Source organism: Hemiscyllium ocellatum, chromosome 4, assembly GCF_020745735.1.
Source record: "Hemiscyllium ocellatum isolate sHemOce1 chromosome 4, sHemOce1.pat.X.cur, whole genome shotgun sequence".
Lineage (NCBI taxonomy): Eukaryota > Metazoa > Chordata > Chondrichthyes > Orectolobiformes > Hemiscylliidae > Hemiscyllium > Hemiscyllium ocellatum.
In genome coordinates, this window is record NC_083404.1 from 38,848,676 (window position 1) to 38,868,557 (window position 19,882).

The 19,882-nt window shown below is 42.7% G+C and overlaps 1 protein-coding gene across 1 annotated transcript in view; it reads right to left on the minus strand.

Moving 5' to 3' along the window:
* Positions 1-540: 540 nt before the first annotated feature.
* pkhd1l1.1 (PKHD1 like 1, tandem duplicate 1) overlaps positions 541-19,882 on the minus strand; it is a 246,772-nt gene continuing 227,430 nt past the window's right edge. Inside the window, 9 exon segments of the mRNA XM_060823999.1 lie at positions 541-656; positions 1,598-1,807; positions 2,495-2,648; positions 3,383-3,529; positions 6,315-6,469; positions 8,997-9,022; positions 17,037-17,349; positions 18,033-18,168; positions 19,515-19,672. Coding sequence (XP_060679982.1) covers positions 541-656; positions 1,598-1,807; positions 2,495-2,648; positions 3,383-3,529; positions 6,315-6,469; positions 8,997-9,022; positions 17,037-17,349; positions 18,033-18,168; positions 19,515-19,672 — 1,415 coding nt within the window.

Here is a 19,882-nt window from a genome sequence, read left to right on the forward strand (position 1 = left end):
TCTCCCCAATCAGGTTTACTTGTGGGGCTGTTCTATTTTTGTCACTTCAACCCTGCCCAAATTTCGAGGTTACCCCACAAAGGGTCATGCTATCAACATCTACCATCAAGCCCCTTCAGAATTTGTGATGCTTCATTAAGATCACCTCTTGTTCTTCTGTAAGCTACTTGAAGCATTCCTTATAAGACTACCCCTTCTTTTTTCCCAAGAATCAGGGCTGTGAATTATCCATGACCTGCCTCTCATTAAGAATCCAACTCCTCAAGACCATAGTCTTCCAGGTGACAATCAGTGATACACCAGGTGGGACTGGAGAAGATTGCTGTGGTTTAGATGGACAACAATGCAGGTAGGACTCAGAAATTGATTATCTGGATCATAAAGGTTCAGCTGAAGCTGGGGTGAAGATTTAAAGCATTTAACTTGGATGTTGGGTAGCTAAAATAGTGGTGAAGTGCTAAGTCTGAACAGTCTATTTTCTTTGTTTTACTGTACCTCGTGTAATGGAGGACATTTACCATGTTTCGGGCTTTAAGCTGGTCAGCTTTGCACTGGTGGGAGGCTATGGTCTGGTTTATGACCAGTAACTGCATCGACTTGTTTCTTCTCTTGTGTCTCAGGCACGCTAGACACCTGAATCTTCCTCGTGTTGCCAGCTGCAAGTAAGCATAAAGCAGTGTTAATATTCAAAGTCATGAGCTGGATCATCAACCTTTACTGACCCTCTCTACAGCCCTGGCTGAAGTCAGTGTATGTCAATGCACTCTGCAGAGCAACTTGGTGAGAAACCATTTAGGGGATGAGTTATCAGCTAGGAGGTGCCCATGCAGAGTGGATCAATATTGTATGAAACTTATTCACTTGCGTCTTTTGTCAAGAATGTGGTGCTGGAAAAGCACAGCAGGTCAGGCAGCATATAAGGAGCAGGAGAATTGACGTTTCGGGCATAAGCCCTTCATCAGGAATTCCTGCTGGATTCTATCAGGATTCTCCTGCTTCTCAGATGCTGCCTGACCTGCTGTGCTTTTCCAGCACCACGCTTTTGACTCTGATCTCTAGCATCTGCAGTCCTCACTTTCTCCTCCTTCCACTTATGTCCCTTGCAAAACATACTAAAACGAACTCCCTTTTCAAACGCCGCTCCTCCCACCACACCCTCCAGCACTGATGCCATTGACAAGATGCACTGCAGCAACTTACCCATTCTCCTTTGCGAGCAGCTCCCAAGGTTGCCTCTCTAAGTGTTAGAGGTGACAAGGTCAGCCATGGCATTGAAACACTGCCACTTCTAAGCCACACACCCAGCTCAGTTGAAACTTGCTTCGTTGTTGTGACATTAGACTCATGTAACTCCTTACCTAATACCCTACACTAGACCTACATTAGTTCAAGAAGGCAGCTCACCACTACCACCTCGAGAGCAATTAGGGATGAACAATAAATGCAGTGAAGCCCATGTCCTGTGGTGAATGAATGAACGTAAATAGATCACTGCTCTGCCCTAAAATATATCACGTGAACGACAAAAGTCTGCTGTTATTAACTAACTATAAAGGAATGAAAAAGTATTTCAGTGACAGCTAATTCCTATGCCCACCTGTTAATTTCCAGGTTATGCCAGCAATGAGGAGGATGAGCACAAGGCCTCCCACAATGGAGCCACAAATGATGCCCTGTGAATTACCGAGAGGCAAGGATGGGCTGGGGCCTGAGGGTTTCCCAGGGTTGTCATTTATTTGTTTCACAGAGAAGGTGCCAGAATAAGTTTTAATCGACCTCAGTTCGAACACGAGTTTGTAGCTGGTACCTGTGACATAATAATAATAAAAAAAACAGGCCAGGAGTTTTGCAGCTATATTATCACTTACATAAAATTTGTACAGCATAGAAACAGACCATTTTCTTGTCTATGGCATAATGCTTCTGATAAATTCTCTGTCCATTTGGGAAAGTAAGTGTTGTATTAAACAATTCAAATCCTAATTCAATGCACTGAATGAATATACCCAGGTTTTCAGACAATGAAGAGACCCCCCCCCACCCTTTGCCGGCCATTGCCTGTTCTCCCTTTTGACTGGGATCCCCGCTGTTCATTCCAATAGGGCCCTCACCATTCTTTGCTCAAACATGGATATGACCCTTTTTACTCATCCTTCACCATGACCACCCCACCCACCTTTCCCTGGAATCAATAGAGGTGGAATGGGAAAGTCAAGTGCTTAAAATAACCTTCCTAATGTGGAAATCCTGCATAGCTCCTTACAGCCTCCTCACTTCCAACCTACAGTCAGTAATATGGCAGGGTATTGTTCCCTGTCTCAATCTGACATAATTTCAGTGTCCACGCCACAAATCTTACAAATGCAGAGAAACAATATGAATGGTCACAGAGTCGGTATGAAACATATCACGTCTAGAAGTTAGAGTTTTACTTTAATTTGGAAACTCTGTACACAATGACGATGTGAGGACCCAAGCTGCAGATTTCACTTACCATTTGTGTTGATGGAGAGGTCAGTGTAATTTGCCCAACAACCTTTGAATAAGATACTCGTTGTCCCATTAAGTCCAGTAACAGTCACATTCTGAGAATTCAGGAGAACAGCAACCAACTCCCATGAGGTAACACCCACTGACACACAGTTACCCTGGAACACGGAACAGGATCATCACAAACTGCACTGCGACACTGTACTGCGACACTGTACCACAACACTGTGCAGCAGAATGCCACATAATGATATTCTCAAAATCTGGTTCGAACATAATCTTTCAGATTTATGCGGCTCACCAATTTTCAAGAGCAATTCTTTAACAATTTGTTTTTAATCAGTCAATCGGAAAGATGTTGCGAAACTTGGAAGTGTTCAGAAAAGATTTTCAAGGATGTTGCCAGGGTTGGGGGATTTGAGCTATCGAGAGAGGTTGAATAGGCTAGGGCTGTTTTCCCTGGAGCATCTGAGGCTGAGGGGTGACCTTATAGAGGTTTAGGAAATCATGAGGGACATGGATAGAATTCATAGACAAAGTCTTTTCCCTGGGGTGGGGGAGTCCAGCACTAGAGGGCATAGGTTTAGGGTGAGAAGGGAAAGATATAAAAGAGACCTAAGGGGCAACTTTTTCACGTAGAGGGTGGTACATGTATGGAATGAGCTGCCAGAGGATGTGGTGGTGGCTAGTACAAAGACAACATTTAAAAGGCATCTGGATGGGAATATGAGTAGGAAGGGTTTGGAGGGATATGGGCTGGGTGCTGGCAGGTGGAACTAGATTGGGTTGGGATATCTGGTAGACATGGACGAGTTGGACCAAAAGGTCTGTTTTTGTGCTGTACATCTCTATGACTCTAATGCAAGTTAAACTCAAATGAAACCAAACTTACAGCATCATCCACCGCCTTCACGCTGGGCTGTTGAGTCAACAGTTGCCCGGTTTGTCCAGCAACTGGTTGTCTGACCACAACGAGACCAGTCACAGTAGCCATGTAGTTAGTTCTCGCTGTTCTGCTCAGCACTGGGTTTGAAGTCGTCTACAGCAACAGAAACAATAACAGCCTGCATTTATACTGAGTCTCTGACAGTAAAGCCTCCCAAAGCATTTCACAGGAATGTTAAATAGAGTTGGACACCAAGTTAACATAATCAGATATTAGAACATGTCACCAAAAGCTTTGTTGAGTAAGTCAATTTTAAGGGACACCTTAAAGAGAACAGAATTTTAAAAAAAGGAATTCCGGATCCTGCGGTCTGCATGTTGAAGGCAGACATCAGCTGTGGCCGAGTTAAAACCAGGAATGCTGAAGAGGACACAATCAGAAAGTGCAGGTATCTCAAAACCATGAGACTGGAGGACATTAAGAGATAAGGAGTGATGAGGATTTGAAAACAGGTTTGAGAATTTTAAAAATTGAAATGTTGCTGAACAAATGTTGTTCAGTAAGTGGAGTGGGGTGGGGGGTGTGGGAAGATGGGTGAATGGAACTTTGTGTATTAGGATTTTGGACAGCAGAGTTTTGTCTAATTTCATGTTTACAAATGGTATGATGTGGGAGACAAGCCACGGGTGTGTTAGACTAGTCAAGTCTAGAGGTAACAAGGACAAGAATGAAGATTTAAGAAGATGAGATAACATAGGGACATGTTCAGAAATTTGCCAAGAAAATTAATCGGTTAATCACAACTGGACTTATTGCAACAAAGTCAATATTGGAACTTACGCTGATGGGTGTGAATCTCTTGTGTCTCTATTGGAATTTACAGCCAGTGATGAGTGTTTGTGATACAAGGCAGGAAGTTATCTCCTGTTCAAGAACACTGATTGTGGAAAGGCATCAAATACATTCATTCATTGTTCAAATAATACATCATTTTGCAAACTCCATTATGGATGTGGAGACTGGCACAGAGGCCTGGACTTGCCATGATGATTCCAACCAGAATTTGTTTGTCATTTATATGAAACATAGCTGCACAGTTTAATGTTTGTGCAGCTGTAGAGGAAAGAATGTCAGCCCTTTTCAATATCGGGCATGGAGATAAGATGGGGTCAGGTGGAAATGGGCAGCTTCTGACAATTATTCTAAACTGAGTTAAAAATAGCACAACACGAGGTTATAGTGCAACAGGTTTAATTGGAAGCACACTAGCTTTCGGAGCAATGCTCCTTCATCAGGTGATAGACTATCACCTGATGAAGGAGCGTCGCTCTGAAAGCTAGTGTGCTTCCAATTAAACCTGTTGCACTATAACCTGGTGTTGTGTGATTTTAACTTTGTACACCCCAGTCCAACACCGGCATCTCCAAATCATTGTAAATTGAGACAGACTTCCAGGGGTGCTGAGCCACTGAACTAATGATACTTTCAATAAGTCGTAAAACTTGTGGAAATCAGAGCAATTAGAAAGAAGTTAAAGAGAATACTTATCAGATAAAACATGACAATAACAACATTAGAACAAATGTCTGCCTGCCTTATTGACAGATTAGTGGCTTCTCTTTGTGAATAATCCTTTCGAGTGTCCTTCCATTATGCAAATTTTCTGAAATTCTTTGAACTCCGCATTTCTGTCATAAAGTCGTCTTTGCTTTACCCATTACTCCCAAGTATCATCAGGAGGTTACCAAGTATGTAATTCATTACAAGCATAGTATGCTCATTCGAGACTGTCGTCTAGACTATACTATTTCACAGCATACATGCCTACTGTTGAGTAAAGCAATTACATGGAAACAAGGCATTTGGCCTAACCAATCTGTGCTGTCTGTCGTCTTCACATGAGCTACATCTAACTTCCATGTCCCTTAATAGTTCCATCTGCCATTAAATCCCATTTTTTGCGCCCTTCAATCATCCAAATATATAAAGTTACATCTCACACTTCTTCACTGAAACCATCTCCAGAAAGAGATAGCAAATACCTGAGGGTACTCCTGTGCAGTTGCTAAATAGACAGCCAAACTTGGATTCTTACAAAGATGCAGATTATTTATTTTGCATCTTTCACATGGAATGAATTCCTGGGCATGGTTCCCCCTATGACAGAGGCTCATTTCATCAGTGATATTTGGAGAAGTCCTTTTCTCCACTTTGAGAAATTCAGGCAGAAGTTTGAAAAGCAGCCACAACTTATGAAAAGGGTAAATACCAAGATTCACATCCACATAAATGCCTCCTAAACCAGTTTCAGTTCTCAGTTTTCTAACCAGGCACAGTGTGTTTCTGATATGAAAGAAACGGGGTCGGGTGCGTGGTGGTGGTGGGTAACATTTTTACTGAGACAGTTGCGATCAAACCAACCATGTACATTAGCCACTTCAATCCAGATGAACTAGAGTTCAATTTCTAAAATGGATTCCAACCTCAAAATTTCATTCCTATCTGACTGGTCCGAGGTCAGGGGCATCTGAACCTACATGCTCACTCAGAATTAAAGGGTGGATTTCTTCCATGTTGCTCATTTTGGTGAGGGGTCAGAGCCATGGATTTAGCGTTGGGGCAACGTGAACTCCTTAACTAAAATTTGTAAAAGCACATTTATAAACTCATTGACAAACCTTAGTGCAAATGTAAGTAAAAATATTCATTATCACACTTTCAGGAAGTAAGTAGGGTGGTCATATTTGAAATATAACCTTGTAAGCTGCGTCATAGGCATGTTATTCCTAGTTACTGGTAAATATGGGATGGAGGGGAGATGGTGTTAATTTTATCCTGCCTGTTTATATAGCTAATTGCATTTTTTTCTTGTGATTTTATTTCCACCAGAGGAGTGTATATTTGTTGACAGAAATGAAGTGCAGACATAAAGTGTTACCTGAGCCCACTCTGCATCACCTGGAGGTGGCACTGGACTGGAAAGATCCATTGTAGAGATTGTAAAGTCCAGGGAAGCACTCAGCTTTCCAGTGAGCATGGCCTCACCAAGATTGCTGGCTATTTCCTCCAGATCAGAGAACTTCAGTTTGCCTGAATAATGTGAAATTAACACACATTAGGTCAGTGGACCAAGCTTTCCACAAATCTCTGAATATTTTCACAAGATTAATTCAGCATTTCACGTGAAGAGTGACTGGTAGACAAACTGGGACCCAGGGAAATTGCACTTGCACTCAATCATCATCTCATTTATTGTGTGATGGTGAATGGGAAAGGCAGAATTTCTGCAGAGCTCTCCTGAAAATAACCCTAACTTCAATGGAAGAACAGTTTAACCTGTGTCAAAATGGCTGACATGAATTCTTCTTTTAAAGAATAGTGGAAGTCTGGAATTAATTTCTTTAAACAAATGTGAATGCAGGAGGCCAACCGAAATGGTTGAGACTGCTTTCTTTCCACAGATGCTGCCAGACCTCCCGAATTTCTCCAGCAATTTCTCTTTGTTGTGATCAAGAGACTTTGTTGAACAATACAATATGGATGAAAGGTGAAAAAATGGAACTGAGTTACAAATCTGATTAAATGATAAGAAATGTCTGAAAGGCTGAATGGTCTCCTCTTCATATTTTCCACCTTTTTCCATATCACAATTAAGGGTGTGTGCTGCAGGAAACTGTCAAAAGCATTAAATGTACACAGAGTGCTAGAGAATTTCTACACCAGTGATAGTTATACCCTCAGGAAATAAAAAGGGGGAAGATTTCTACACAAGACAGATGTATCAACACAATAAGCATGACAAAGGATGTGACAGTGTAACGGGGATGTCACTGGACTAATAATCCAGAACTCCAAACTAGTGTCCTGGGCATTTGGGGTCAAAGTCAAGTGCACATGTTGAAAAATGTTGTGGTTCTGTTCGCCGAGCTGGAAGTTTTTGTTGCAAATGTTTCGTCCCCTGGCTAGGCGACATCATCAGTGCTTTGGAGCCTCCTGCGAAACGCTTCTTTGATGTTTCTTCCGGTATTTATAGTGGTCTGTCCTTGCCGCTTCCGGTTGTCAGTTTCAGCTGTCCGCTGTAGTGGTTGGTATATTGGGTCCAGGTCGATGTGTTTGTTGATGGAGTTTGTGGATGAATGCCATGCCTCTAGGAATTCCCTGGCTGTTTTCTGTCTGGCTTGCCCTATGATAGTAGTGTTGTCCCAGTCGAATTCATGTTGCTTGTTGTCAGCGTGTGTGGCTACTAGGGATAGCTGGTCGTGTCGTTTCATAGCTAGTTGATGTTCATGTATGCGGATTGTTAGCTGTCTTCCTGTTTGTCCTATATAGTGTTTTGTGCAGTCCTTGCATGGTATTTTGTACACTACATTAGTTTTGCTCATGTTGGGTATCGGGTCCTTCGTTCTAGTAAGTTGTTGCCTGAGCGTGGCTGTTGGTTTGTGTGCTGTTATGAGTCCTAAGGGTCGCAGTAGTCTGGCTGTCAGTTCTGATGTATGGTAGTGTGGCTAGTCCTTTTGGTTGTGACATGTCCTCGTTCCGTTGTCTTTCTCTTAGGCATCTGAAGGAAACTGAAACTGACAACCGGAAGCGGCAAGGACAGACCACTATAAATACCGGAAGAAACATCAAAGAAGCGCTTCGCAGGAGGCTCCAAAGCACTGATGATGTCGCCTAGCCAGGGGACGAAACATTTGCAACAAAAAACTTCCAGCTCGGCGAACAGAACCACAGCAACGAGCACCCGAGCTACAAATCTTCGCACAAATGTTGAAAAATGTATTCAGTCAACTCTGGAATTTATAAATGTGAGACCAGTGACAAACATGTAACCACTGTTGATTCTCATAATTCACTGGTTTCCTTCTGGGAAGGACATCTGCCATCTTAATGTGGTTTGGCTTACATATGACCCCAGATCCATAGCAATGTGGTTGACTCTGTCCAGTGAAGTGGCCAAGCTTGACACTGAATTACATTAAATTGTTTTGAGGCCTAAATAAAGTAATGAAACTAAATGGACCACTAATACTGCAATTTCCAGTGCCCTGGGTCAATGATAAATACAGCCCTGTTGACCCTGCAAAGTCCACCTTCCCAACATCTGTGTGCTTGTACCAAAATTGGGAGAGCTGTCCCAAAGACCACCAAAAGCCTGACACAGCTATACTCATAGAATCGTACCATACAATGTATCAAATACTACCATGACCATTCCTCAGTATATCATGCCCCACCCGTGCAATGCAGATGTGACAGTAGAGTGATATATAGTGGGAGTGGAAGCCCTCAACATTAGCTTTGGACCATATGAAATTTCATGGCATCAGGTCAAACATGAGGAAGGAAACATTCTGCTCAGTATCACCAACTGCTCAGCTGATAACTTGGTACTCCTCCACATTGAACACCACCTGGAGGAAACACTGAACATGGCAAGGGCACAGACTATACTGTTGGTGGGAGACTTTAATATTTAGTTCCACACTGACTAAGTCCTAAAAGACTGAACTGCTTGACTGGGTCTGTGGCTGGTGATGAGGGAAAAACCTACTTGATCTGGTCCTCACTATTCTATCTGTCATAGATATACACATTTAAGTCTGTAGGAATGCCCATTGCATAGTTCCTGTGGAGACGAACTCTCATCTTCAATTGAAGGTACCCTTCATTATGTTAGGTGGCATTATCTCTGTGCTAACAGATACAGACTTTGGAGAGATTTAGCAACTCGCATTTGCGCATCCAGATGTGGGGCAGTGGCACCAGAAAAATTGGATTTAACCACAGTCTATAACCTCATGGCCAACCTGTTACTCATTTTTCTATTACCATCAAGTTAGGAGTTTACCCCTGGGTCAAGTGAGAGTGCAGGAACAGTCCGAAGTAAACCTAAAAATTAGGTGTTAACAGGTGAAAATACAACACAGGACAATTTCCATGTTAAATAGCAGAAAGACCTGCAATAACAGGGTTCAGCCATTCCACAGCAATGGAGCAGATCTAAGCTCTGTGGTCCTGCAATGTTTAGTGATGAATGGTGGTGGACAATTAAACAACAAATATCCCCATTCTCAAAGATAAGAGATAGCACGAGTGCAAAATACTTAAGTATTGCTAAATGTATTTAGCCAGAAGTGCTAAGTGGATTGACCCTCTCTCAGCCCCCAGCCCAACACCATGTAATATCAAGAAACAGCTGAAAACTGGATATTGCAAAGGCTTTGTGCAATGAGTTTCTGAAGACCTGCATTCCAGAACTTGCTGAACCCCTAGCTGTTCCAGTACAGCTACAAAACTGGCATTTGCCTGATAGTGTTGAAAATTGCCTAGATAGTTCCTGTATATGAAATGTAAGGTGAATCTAACCTGGCCAATTACCACCCATCACTCATAATGTGATGGGAGGAATAATCGACAGTGCTATGAAGAAACATTTGAATAGGAAAAAGCTGCTCAATTTGGGTTCCACCAAGCCTACTGAGCTCCTGACTTCATTACAGTCTTGGTCAAAATGAGAGCAAAAGAGCTGATGGTTGTTCCAGCGGCAGGAAATGCAGGAACGTCGAGCAGGAAGCTCTCGGGAAGGTGAGCAAATATTTTAAAACTCTCCTCTAGTGTCGGGGCCTGCCATTGTTGTTCCAGCAGCAGGAAGTGCAGGAACATCAAGCAGGAGGCTATCAGAGAGGTTCCGGGGTTACATATTTGGGCAGTTGCTTTGCCCGAAACATGACTTGGCTATTGTCTCCTACCCATCCTCCTCCTCTAACCAAAGCAAAAAGTTCTGTGTGTCGGTTGGTAAGGTGTTTTCTTTTGTGTTTCATGTTTTCAGCATTCTATTTGGGAATTTAGAATAGTGGGATTGGAAGTTAGGGCAGTTGAATGTTCCTCCTGCAGTATGTGGGAGGTAAGGTTCACCCCTAGTGTCGCTGCTGACTTCATTTGTGGGAAGTGCACCCAACTCCAGCTCCATGTCAGAGAACTGGAGCTGGAGCTGGATGAACTTCGGATCATTTGGGAGGTGGAGGGATTTATTGAGAGGAGTTACAGGGAGGTAGTTACTACACTGCCACATGAAGAAGGTAGCTGGGTTACCATCAGGGTTAGGAAAGGGGACTAGCGGGCAGTGCAGGGATCTCCTGTGGTGGTTCCCCTCAACAACAAATATACCGTTTTGGATACTGTTGTGGGGGGAGAAATGACTTACCAGGGCTAAGCAATGGGGCACAGATCTCTGATGCAGTATCTGTCCCTGTTGCTCAGAGGGTAAGGGAGATGGATAGGAGGTTCTGTGCGAATGAAAGAGACTCATGATTGGCATGTTACCTCCCAGATACCAGAGTTCATGATGTCTCTGCTTGTGTTTTTGGGATCCTTCAGGGGGAGGGGGAGCAGCCCCAAGTCATTGTCCACAAAGGCACCAATGACATAGGTAGGAAGAAAGGTAGGGATCTAAGGCAGAAATTCAGGGAGCTAGGGTGGACGCTTAGAGCTAGAACAAACAGAATTGTTGTCTCTGGTTTGTTGTCCATGCCACGTGCTAGTGAAGCGAGGAACAGGGAGAGTGCGGAGCTGAACACGTGACTGCAGGAATGGTGTAGGAGGGAGGGTTTTGGATACTTGGATAATTGGAGCTCTTTCTGGGGAAGGTGGGACCTCTACAAACAGGATGGTCTTCACCGGAACCAGAAGAGTACCGATATCCTGGGGTGGGGCGCGGGCACGGTGGAATTTGTTAATGTTCTTCAGGGACACTTTAACTAATGCAGCAGGGGGGTGGAACCTAAATAGTACTTCTACTGTACAAGAGATTGAGAGTCATGAGGTCAGGGATAGGTGTACAAGATCACAAGGGGACACTGACAATCAGGATGTTGGTTTGAAGTGTATGTACTTCAGTGCCAGAACCATCCAGAATAAGGTGGGTGAACTTGCAGCATGGGTTGGTACCTGGGATTTCGTTGTTGTGGCCATTTCAGAGACATGGCTAGAGGAGGAACGGGAATGGTTGTTGCAGATTCTGGGATTTAGATGTTTCAGTAAGAACAGAGAAGATGGTATAAGGGCTGGGGGGATGTGGTTGTGTTAATCAAGAGTAGTATTACAGCAGCTGAGAGAATGTTTGAGGACTTATCCACTGAGGTAGTTTGGGCTGAGGTTAAAAACAGGAAAGGAGAGGTCACCCTGTTGGGAGTTTTCTATCGGCCTCCAAATTTTTCCAGAGCTGTGAAGGAAATGATAGCAAAGATGATTCTCAATAGGAGCAAGAATAATAGGGTAGTTGTTATGGGGGACTTGAACTTCCCCAACATTGACTGGGAATACTATAGTTCAATTAGTTTAGGTGGATCAGTTTTTGTTCAATGTGTGCAGGAGGGTTTTCTGACACAGTATGTAGACAGGCCAACAAGGGGCAATGCGATATTGATTTGATGCTGGGGAATGAACCTGGCCAGATGTTAGATTTGGAGGTAGGTGAGTACTTTGGTGAGCAGTGGGCAGGGATACGTGAACAGAGGAACCTCGATTATCCGAATACCAATTACCCGAAAATCGGATTATCCAAAGGGGATCTCGCGGACCCAATGGAAACATTACATCAAAGACATTTCCAGCAGTGATCGCGTCTTTTGTTTACAGTGATTAAACAGGCACAGTCTCTAAATGACTGACCTCCCATCCTCTCTCTGTTCCCACACTTTCCTTGGAGTGCTACACAAGGGTGTACCCTGAACCCCCCCCCCCGATAATCTCTCCAATATTGTCCTGTACAGGGCAAAGGTGGAACCTGTCAAAAAATTGCAGTAAAAAGGTGTGTGTGTGTGTGTGTGTGTGTGTGTGTGTGTGTGTGTGTGTGTGTGTGTGGCTGTGTGTATATGCGTGTGCTATTTGGAGACTTACCCCACAAAGGCAACTGCAGCTGTCCTATTGGTGTCCAGTCGGGGACGGGTGTGTACGGGGTTGTGGGCCGCCGGGGAATGGTGTTGGACGGGGTTGGGGACGGGGGTAGGTGCTGAAGCTTTGGAAAGGATTCAGAGGAGATTTACTAGGATGTTGCCTGATATGGAAGGAAGGTCTTAGGAAGGGCTGAGGGAACTGAGGCTGTTTTCACTTGAGAGGTGACTTATTTGAGATAATCGATTAAAATAAGATAATCAGAGGGTTAGATAGAGTGGACAGTGAGAGCCTGTTTCCTCGAATGGTGAAGGCTAACATGAGACATAGCTTTGAATTGAGGGGTGATAGATTTAGGACAGATATTAGAGGTAGTTTCTTCACTCAGAGTAGTGGGGGCATGGAACGGCTTGTCCGCAACAGTAGTAGACTCGCTGATGTTAAGGGCATTTAAATGGGCATTGGACATACATATGGATAATAATAGAATAGTGTAGGTTAGATGGACATCAGATTAATTTCCCAGGTTAGCGCAACATTGAGGACTGAAGGGCATGTACTGCGCTGTAACGTTCTATGTTCCTGAAGTGAGTTGAGAGTGACTGCCCTTGACATCAAGACTGCATGTGACTGAGTGTTGCATCAAGGAAAAACTGGAGCGAATCAGAACTGAGAAAAAGCTCTCTGTGGTTCCAGTCATAACTAGTCCAGAAGAAGATGGTTGTAGTTGTTGGAGTCCAAGTATCTCAGCTTCATGACATCTCTGCAGGTGTTCCTCAGGCCCAACCATCTGCAACTCCTTCATTAATGATCTTCCCTTCCATCATAAGTCAGATGTGGGTATGTTCGCTGATGATTGTACAATGTTCAGCACCATTTCAGACCTGTTAGATACTGAAGCAGTCCATGTCCAAATGCAAAACTGACTTGGTCAACATCCTGCTTTGAACTGATAATTAGCAAGTAGCAGTTGTGCTACACAAGGGCCAGGCAATTACCAGCTCCAACAATATAGAACCTAACCACTGCCCCTTTACTTTCAATGGCATTATCATCTCTGAATCACCCTCGAGCAATATTTTGCAGCTTTCCATTGACCTGAAAATTGACTGGACTAATCATATAAATAGAATGGCTAGAAGAGCAGATCAAACACTTGGAACTCCATGATAAATAAGTTTTACCAAGGTCTGTCCATCTTTTACAAGGCATTGGTCAGGAGTATGATAAAGTACTCTTAACTTGCTTGGGTAGGTAATGCTTCCATAACATTCAAGACGCTCAACATTGTTCAGCATAAAGCATGCCACCTAGTTAGTATCTGTTCCACTACCTTTAACCCTGACGCACATTGACAGCAGTGTGTACCATTTGTAAGTGCACTGCAGTAACTCCTCAATGCTGCTTCCGCAGTATCTTCCAAATCCATGATCTCTAACGTGTCAAAGGACAAGGGCAGAAGATGCATGGGAACACTTCTACTTGCATGTACCCCTCCAAGTGACACTTCATTTTGACTTGGTACTATACTGTCATTCCCTTAGTGTCAATGGGTGAAAATCCTGGAATTCCCAACCTAACAGCATTGATCATTGGTGTTCCTCTACCCCCTGGACTGCAGTGGCTCAAGAAGGTGACCTGCTATCATTTTTAGAAGAACAAGTAGTGATTAACAATAAATTCTAGCTTCGGTAGCAATGTTCTCATTCAATGTCTGAATTATGTTAAATAAAGAACCAGAAAATCATCTGGATTTTTGAACACTTAATGCACCTAGTATGATATTGAAGCTCAGAAGGTAAAATTATAAGGAAAATATTAGTAAATGTAGCTTGTCTGAGACCTGCTAAAGGGTTTTAGGAAGTTAAAAATATTTGATATGTTTTTGATAAGCAAGCCACTGAGAAGTGGGAGGCACGGTGGCACAGTGGTTAGCACTGCTGCCTCACAGCGCCCGAGACCCGGGTTCAATTCCCGACTCAGGCGACTGACTGTGTGGAGTTTGCACGTTCTCCCCGTGTCTGCGTGGGTTTCCTCCAGGTGCTCCGGTTTCCTCCCACAGTCTAAAGATGTGCGGGTCAGGTGAATTGGCCATGCTAAATTGCCCGTAGTGTTAGGTAAGGGGTAAATGTAGGGGTATGGGTGGGTTGCGCTTCGGCGGGTCGGTGTGGATTTGTTGGGCCAAAGGGCCTGTTTCCACACTGTAAGTAATCTAATCTAATCTAAACTTAATTCCCCTGGTGGAAGGAGTCAATAAGCTAGGGAGTAACCTTCAAATTAGGCCCAGGTCATTCAGGGTGATATATAGAACATAGAAAAATACAGCGCAGTACAGGCCCTTCGGCCCTCGATGTTGTGCCGATCCAAGCCAACCTAACCTACACTAGCTCACTTTCCTCCATATGCCTATCCAATGCTTGTTTAAATGCCCATAAAGAGGGAGAGCCCACCACTGATACTGGCAGGGCATTCCATGAACTCACGACTCGCTGAGTAAAGAATCTACCCCTAACATCTTTTCTCCAATGAGAACAGCCCCAAGTGCCTCAGCCTTTCCTCATACGATCTTCCTACCATACCAGGCAACATCCTGGTAAACCTCCTCTGCACCCGTTCCAGTGCCTCCACATCCTTCCTATAGTATGGCGACCAAAACTGCACACAATACTCCAGATGCTGCTGCACCAGAGCCTTATACAACTGCAACATGACCTCAGGACTCCGGAACTCAATTCCTCTATCAATAAAAGCCAGTACGCCATATGCCTTCCTCACAGCACTATTTACCTGGGTGTCAACTTTCAGAGATCTGTGTACATGGACACCAAGATCCCTCTGCTCATCCACACTACCAAGTATCCGACCATTAACCCAGTACTCCATTTTCTTGTTACTCTTACCAAAGTGAATCACTTCACACTTAGCTACATTGGACTCCATTTGCCACTTTTCTGTCCAGCTCTGCAGCTTATCTATATCCCACTGTAACCTACCACATCCTTCCTCACTGTCAACAACTCCACCGACTTTCGTAGTATCCGCAAACTTGCTCACCCAACCTTCTAGCCCCTCTTCCAGGTCATTCATAAAAATGACAAACAGCAATGGTCCCAAAACAGATCCTTGCAGAACACCACTGGTAACTGCACTCCAAGATGAACCTTTACCATCAACTACTACCCTCTGTCTTCTTCCAGCCAGCCAATTCCTAATCCAAACCTCCAACTCCCCGTCAATGCCATCCCTCCATATTTTTTGCAGTAGCCTACCATGGGGAACCTTATCAAACGCCTTACTAAAATCCATATACACCACATCTACCGCTTTACCCTCGTCCACCTCCTTAGTCACCTTCTAAAAGAATTCATTAGGGTTTGTGAGGCACAACCAGCCCTTCACAAAACCATGCTGACTATCCTTGATCACATTATTCCTATCCAGATGTTCATAAATCCTATCCCTTACAATTCTCTCTAAGACTTTGCCCACAACAGAGGTAAGACTCACCGGCCTATAGGTACTAGGGTTATCCCTACTCCCCTTCTTGAACAAGGGAACCACGTTTGCTATACCTTGAAGCAGTTCTTCACATAAAGGGAATCAAAGATCTGGAACTCTCTCCTCCCAGAACATGAGAATGCTGAAAATGATTTTGGGATTTCAGGACTGGGATTGATAGATTTTAATGCATTCTGAATATCTGGGAATACAAAGTCAAGACTGGGTAGATCAATGAATCTACACACCAGCACATATTTTAATATCTTTACCACTTGTCTGACTGTTAAAGAAAATCAGGTCAGTTTCATTAGAACAGAGGAGATTCAATGATGATTTGGTCGAGCTGCTTAAAGCCATGAAGAGTTAGCACAGAATAAAAATAAACAAATTGTTTCCATTGATTACAGGTATAGACTAGCGGAGAAATAAATATTAAAACTGAATGCAAGAGATGTAGATCTGGAAGAAATTTTTTTTTAAAAGAGTGAGTTAGATTCTGTGAAATCACCATTGGAATGAGTTGTTAAATTAGAGGCAATTTAAAAAAAAATCTGATTGGTGGCCGAAAGAAAGTGGATAGAAGAATAAAGAAGCGCAATGGGAAATTACAATTATGATCTTGTGTTGAGGATGATAAATACCAACTGTGACTAGTTGGACTGAATGGTCTGCTTCACTGTTGTAAGAATATGTTGCTGGAGGATGTTGTAATTAACATCTAAAGACAAGCGCAAATTTTTTTATGTTAAGAAAATCTTGATCTCAGGGTGCCCAGCAATGGATGAGAAGGTGGTGATAAACTGCCTTCTTGAACTGATACAGCTGATGTGGTGATGGGGTGAGGAAGGGGAATCCCAGTGATTCAATGGCTATTGGGGCGTTATGTCACTTCAGATGGCAATGAGGATTTATCCTCATAGTGTGGGACTGAATCCATGACCTGTAGACAACAAATTCACCCCCCAAAGGAGATTAATGACCCAGTTGTTTTTTTGTTTTTAGGACAATCCCACAGTTTGTCCTGATCACTTCCCTGGCATTGGCCTGGAAGTTGCTGCATTTATTTAATTCAATTTAATAATATGCTTTATTGGGATTTGAATTGTCAACATTTGGATTACTCATCCTGGAGATCACAGTCAATTACACTGGATATCATTCTTCAAGTACACACAAAGTATGAGCAGCAGATGTACAAAGTCTCTGATTACCTTCAGTAGAGGTGGTGTTGGTAGAGTTACTATTGTCCACAGAAAAATGCTCTGACGGCGGGTCTCCGATTTCCAGTTCAACTGTGATCCCTGTAGCACGCTTCCTGCGCAGCCCTGTCTCACGCACAATGGTAGTAATGCGGATCTTTCTTTGAGGTACATTTAGGAACAGGGCGAGATTTTCTACTAGATTGGGGCCATAAAATTCATCCACTGTCATTGCAGGTAGATTAAAGGAGATGTGAAGGACAGGAGTTGTATGGACCTCAATTGGAGTTGATCCTTTCACCAGAACATTAAGCATCTGATAGGTTCTGTCAAAGTAATTTTCTCCAATGACAGAGGAGTCCAACTTGGGAGTGAATTCTCCTGTGAAGACATAATGAGATGTGTCAAGAAAACAATTATTATATTAATATAGAACCGTGGGGTTGTACCACACTGAAACAATTCTGGTCACTATGTTCTAAAAAGGATCAAGAAACATTGGACAAGGCGCAGAAAGGATCTGCAAGAATGACAGCAGAAGTGAGAGGCAGTACACATCAAAAAAAAATTAGTGTCTTTCTTTTCCTGATAAGACATAATTATTTATCTGATAGAGAGTTCTTTAAGGTCATGAAAAGGTTTGATAAGGTGGCTTATTAGAAAGTGGCTCCATTCATTAGGAGCCTGAAACTAGTCTCACTAAAAAATTCAGGAGAAATATCTTAATCCAGAGAGTGATGAGAATGTGAAACTTGTTAAGATAGGGAGTAGTTGAGGTGAATCGTTCAGACAAATTTAAGGGAATGCTGGGTAAACACATGATGGAGAAAGAAAGGGAAGGATGTGCTGGTGAGGTAAGATGAAGATATTTGGGAGGAAACTCGAGAAGATCAAAAACACCTTTTGTGCCAAAAGGCCTATTTCAGTGTTGTTAATGCTTGTGTTACATTCAACTAAGTCCAGTTGGTGAGACATTCATTTCATTGCAGATTCGCTTGAAGTCTGCTGTACTTATTGCCAGTATCCAGGTGATTCATAAAGAAAACGGTTTGACATTGGTTTACCTGCATAGGTTGGGCCCTTTAGTGTGAAGTCAGTTTTGTCAGCATTCCATTTTGCATTAGTAGGGGGTACGAAGGTATTATTCACATACACTTCCAGTCGTTGAGATGTGGAGTAATATATTGCCAAACGTATAACCTTTTTTAAAAAACAAAATGATTATTTATTGCCTTTTAGTTACTGCTACATAAATGCAAGTCTTTCTTTTCATCCAAAGTGAACTGCATAGTGATTTAACTTATAGACTCTCCGTTCTGTCTCAAACAATGCTATACTTTGACACACAATAATTAACCCTTCTCTGGTCCTTTTCAGAAATACCCTGTTTGACTGGGTGTTTTAAATTCCTCACACTGTCTGTACCAATACAACAAGTAAATAAAAATTCAAGACAATCAAAAATCTATTTGAGAATCTATTATTAAAGTCACAACCACATAATATAAATCTTACTGTGTAATATGTGTAGCATGCTCCTTAAAAGATAACAGGTAATTATCTTCTGTGTATGCCATATTTCTTGCTATGCTTGTAGCCAGCACTTTCCTAGGATTTCCCATTTTAAATTGAACATTGATTTGTCGCATGCTCCAATGCTTGTCCAGCAGATGCCTCATCCCAGTTCCCTGGTCCCAATTTTCAGAGGGAATGGGGCATGTTAAAAGTTACAATCTAGATTTATAGCTGGTTCATTTTTATGCTATATTCTATTCAACTTGGATCCAAATAGGAGAAAGTTTTATCAAACCCTCCTGGTGCTGAATCTTTGAACCTTCCTGGGATGTCTATACAAAGCTGTGTATATGTGTAGCTGATAGAGAGACTGGTACCAACAGTGGACAAGATGTAAGACAGTAGGAACCAAACAATGTATACCAGGCAATGACGAGTAAAAAGTAAGGTTCACATCACTGTGTAGACAATGTTCAGAATTTATGTCTTTGATATGTTGGTATGTTATTCACTCACTGTTTTTAGCAAGGGGTTCCATTTTCATTCACTGAAGTTTAGATACTCCCATACCAGATTATGCTCAGTATTATTCCCTCTCCATCCACATCTTCACTCTTTCACCATTTGTCTCCCTCATGCGTTTAATCACCTCTTTCTCAGTGCATTCAAGAAATTTTAATCTATCTTTCCAGATGGAAATCTCACAGGAATTGGACCCATCCAATATTAACTTTAAGGGGAGAAAAATTGGGTAAGATGTAAAGCCAAAGTTTTGCCAAATGGTCCAGTTTTCTGAAGGATGATTGAGGTTAAAGTTGCCTTCTCTTGTGACTCACCCTTTAGCTGCCAACTATTTCTGTGATCCTCAGGTCCTCCCTGTCTACACCTGACAAGTTCCTCAGACAGACAGACACACATGCAGGCAACATCCCATTCTCACACGTGGTTAATGAGGAAAAACATACTAAGATTCAGCAAATGGCATAAATAAGACATACAAAACATGAGCTGTTGCATCAATAGTTCCTTACTTTGCTGTCATCCGTATTGAGAAGCATTAGGCGTAGGTTCTGAGGGCTAACGCCGGTGAAATATAACTCGTATGACTTATTTGTTGCCACGACTGTGTAGAAGATTGAGACTCTCTTGTTGCAAATATAGGAAGAAGAACAGGCATGATTCTTGGGGCCTGGTACAATAAAAAATTAGCAAACTATTTCACAGGGCCAAGCAACACAGTTTAAAGTCTGTCCGGGAACTTAATCAATCATGTTCTCAGCACTCAGTGTTGGCAGCATGAATCATTTAATAAGACCCATTTTATTTCGGTTTATGTTTTTAAAAGATCACTAACTTTTCTCACCTTTGAAAATCCAACCCTAGTGTCCAAAGTGGTACC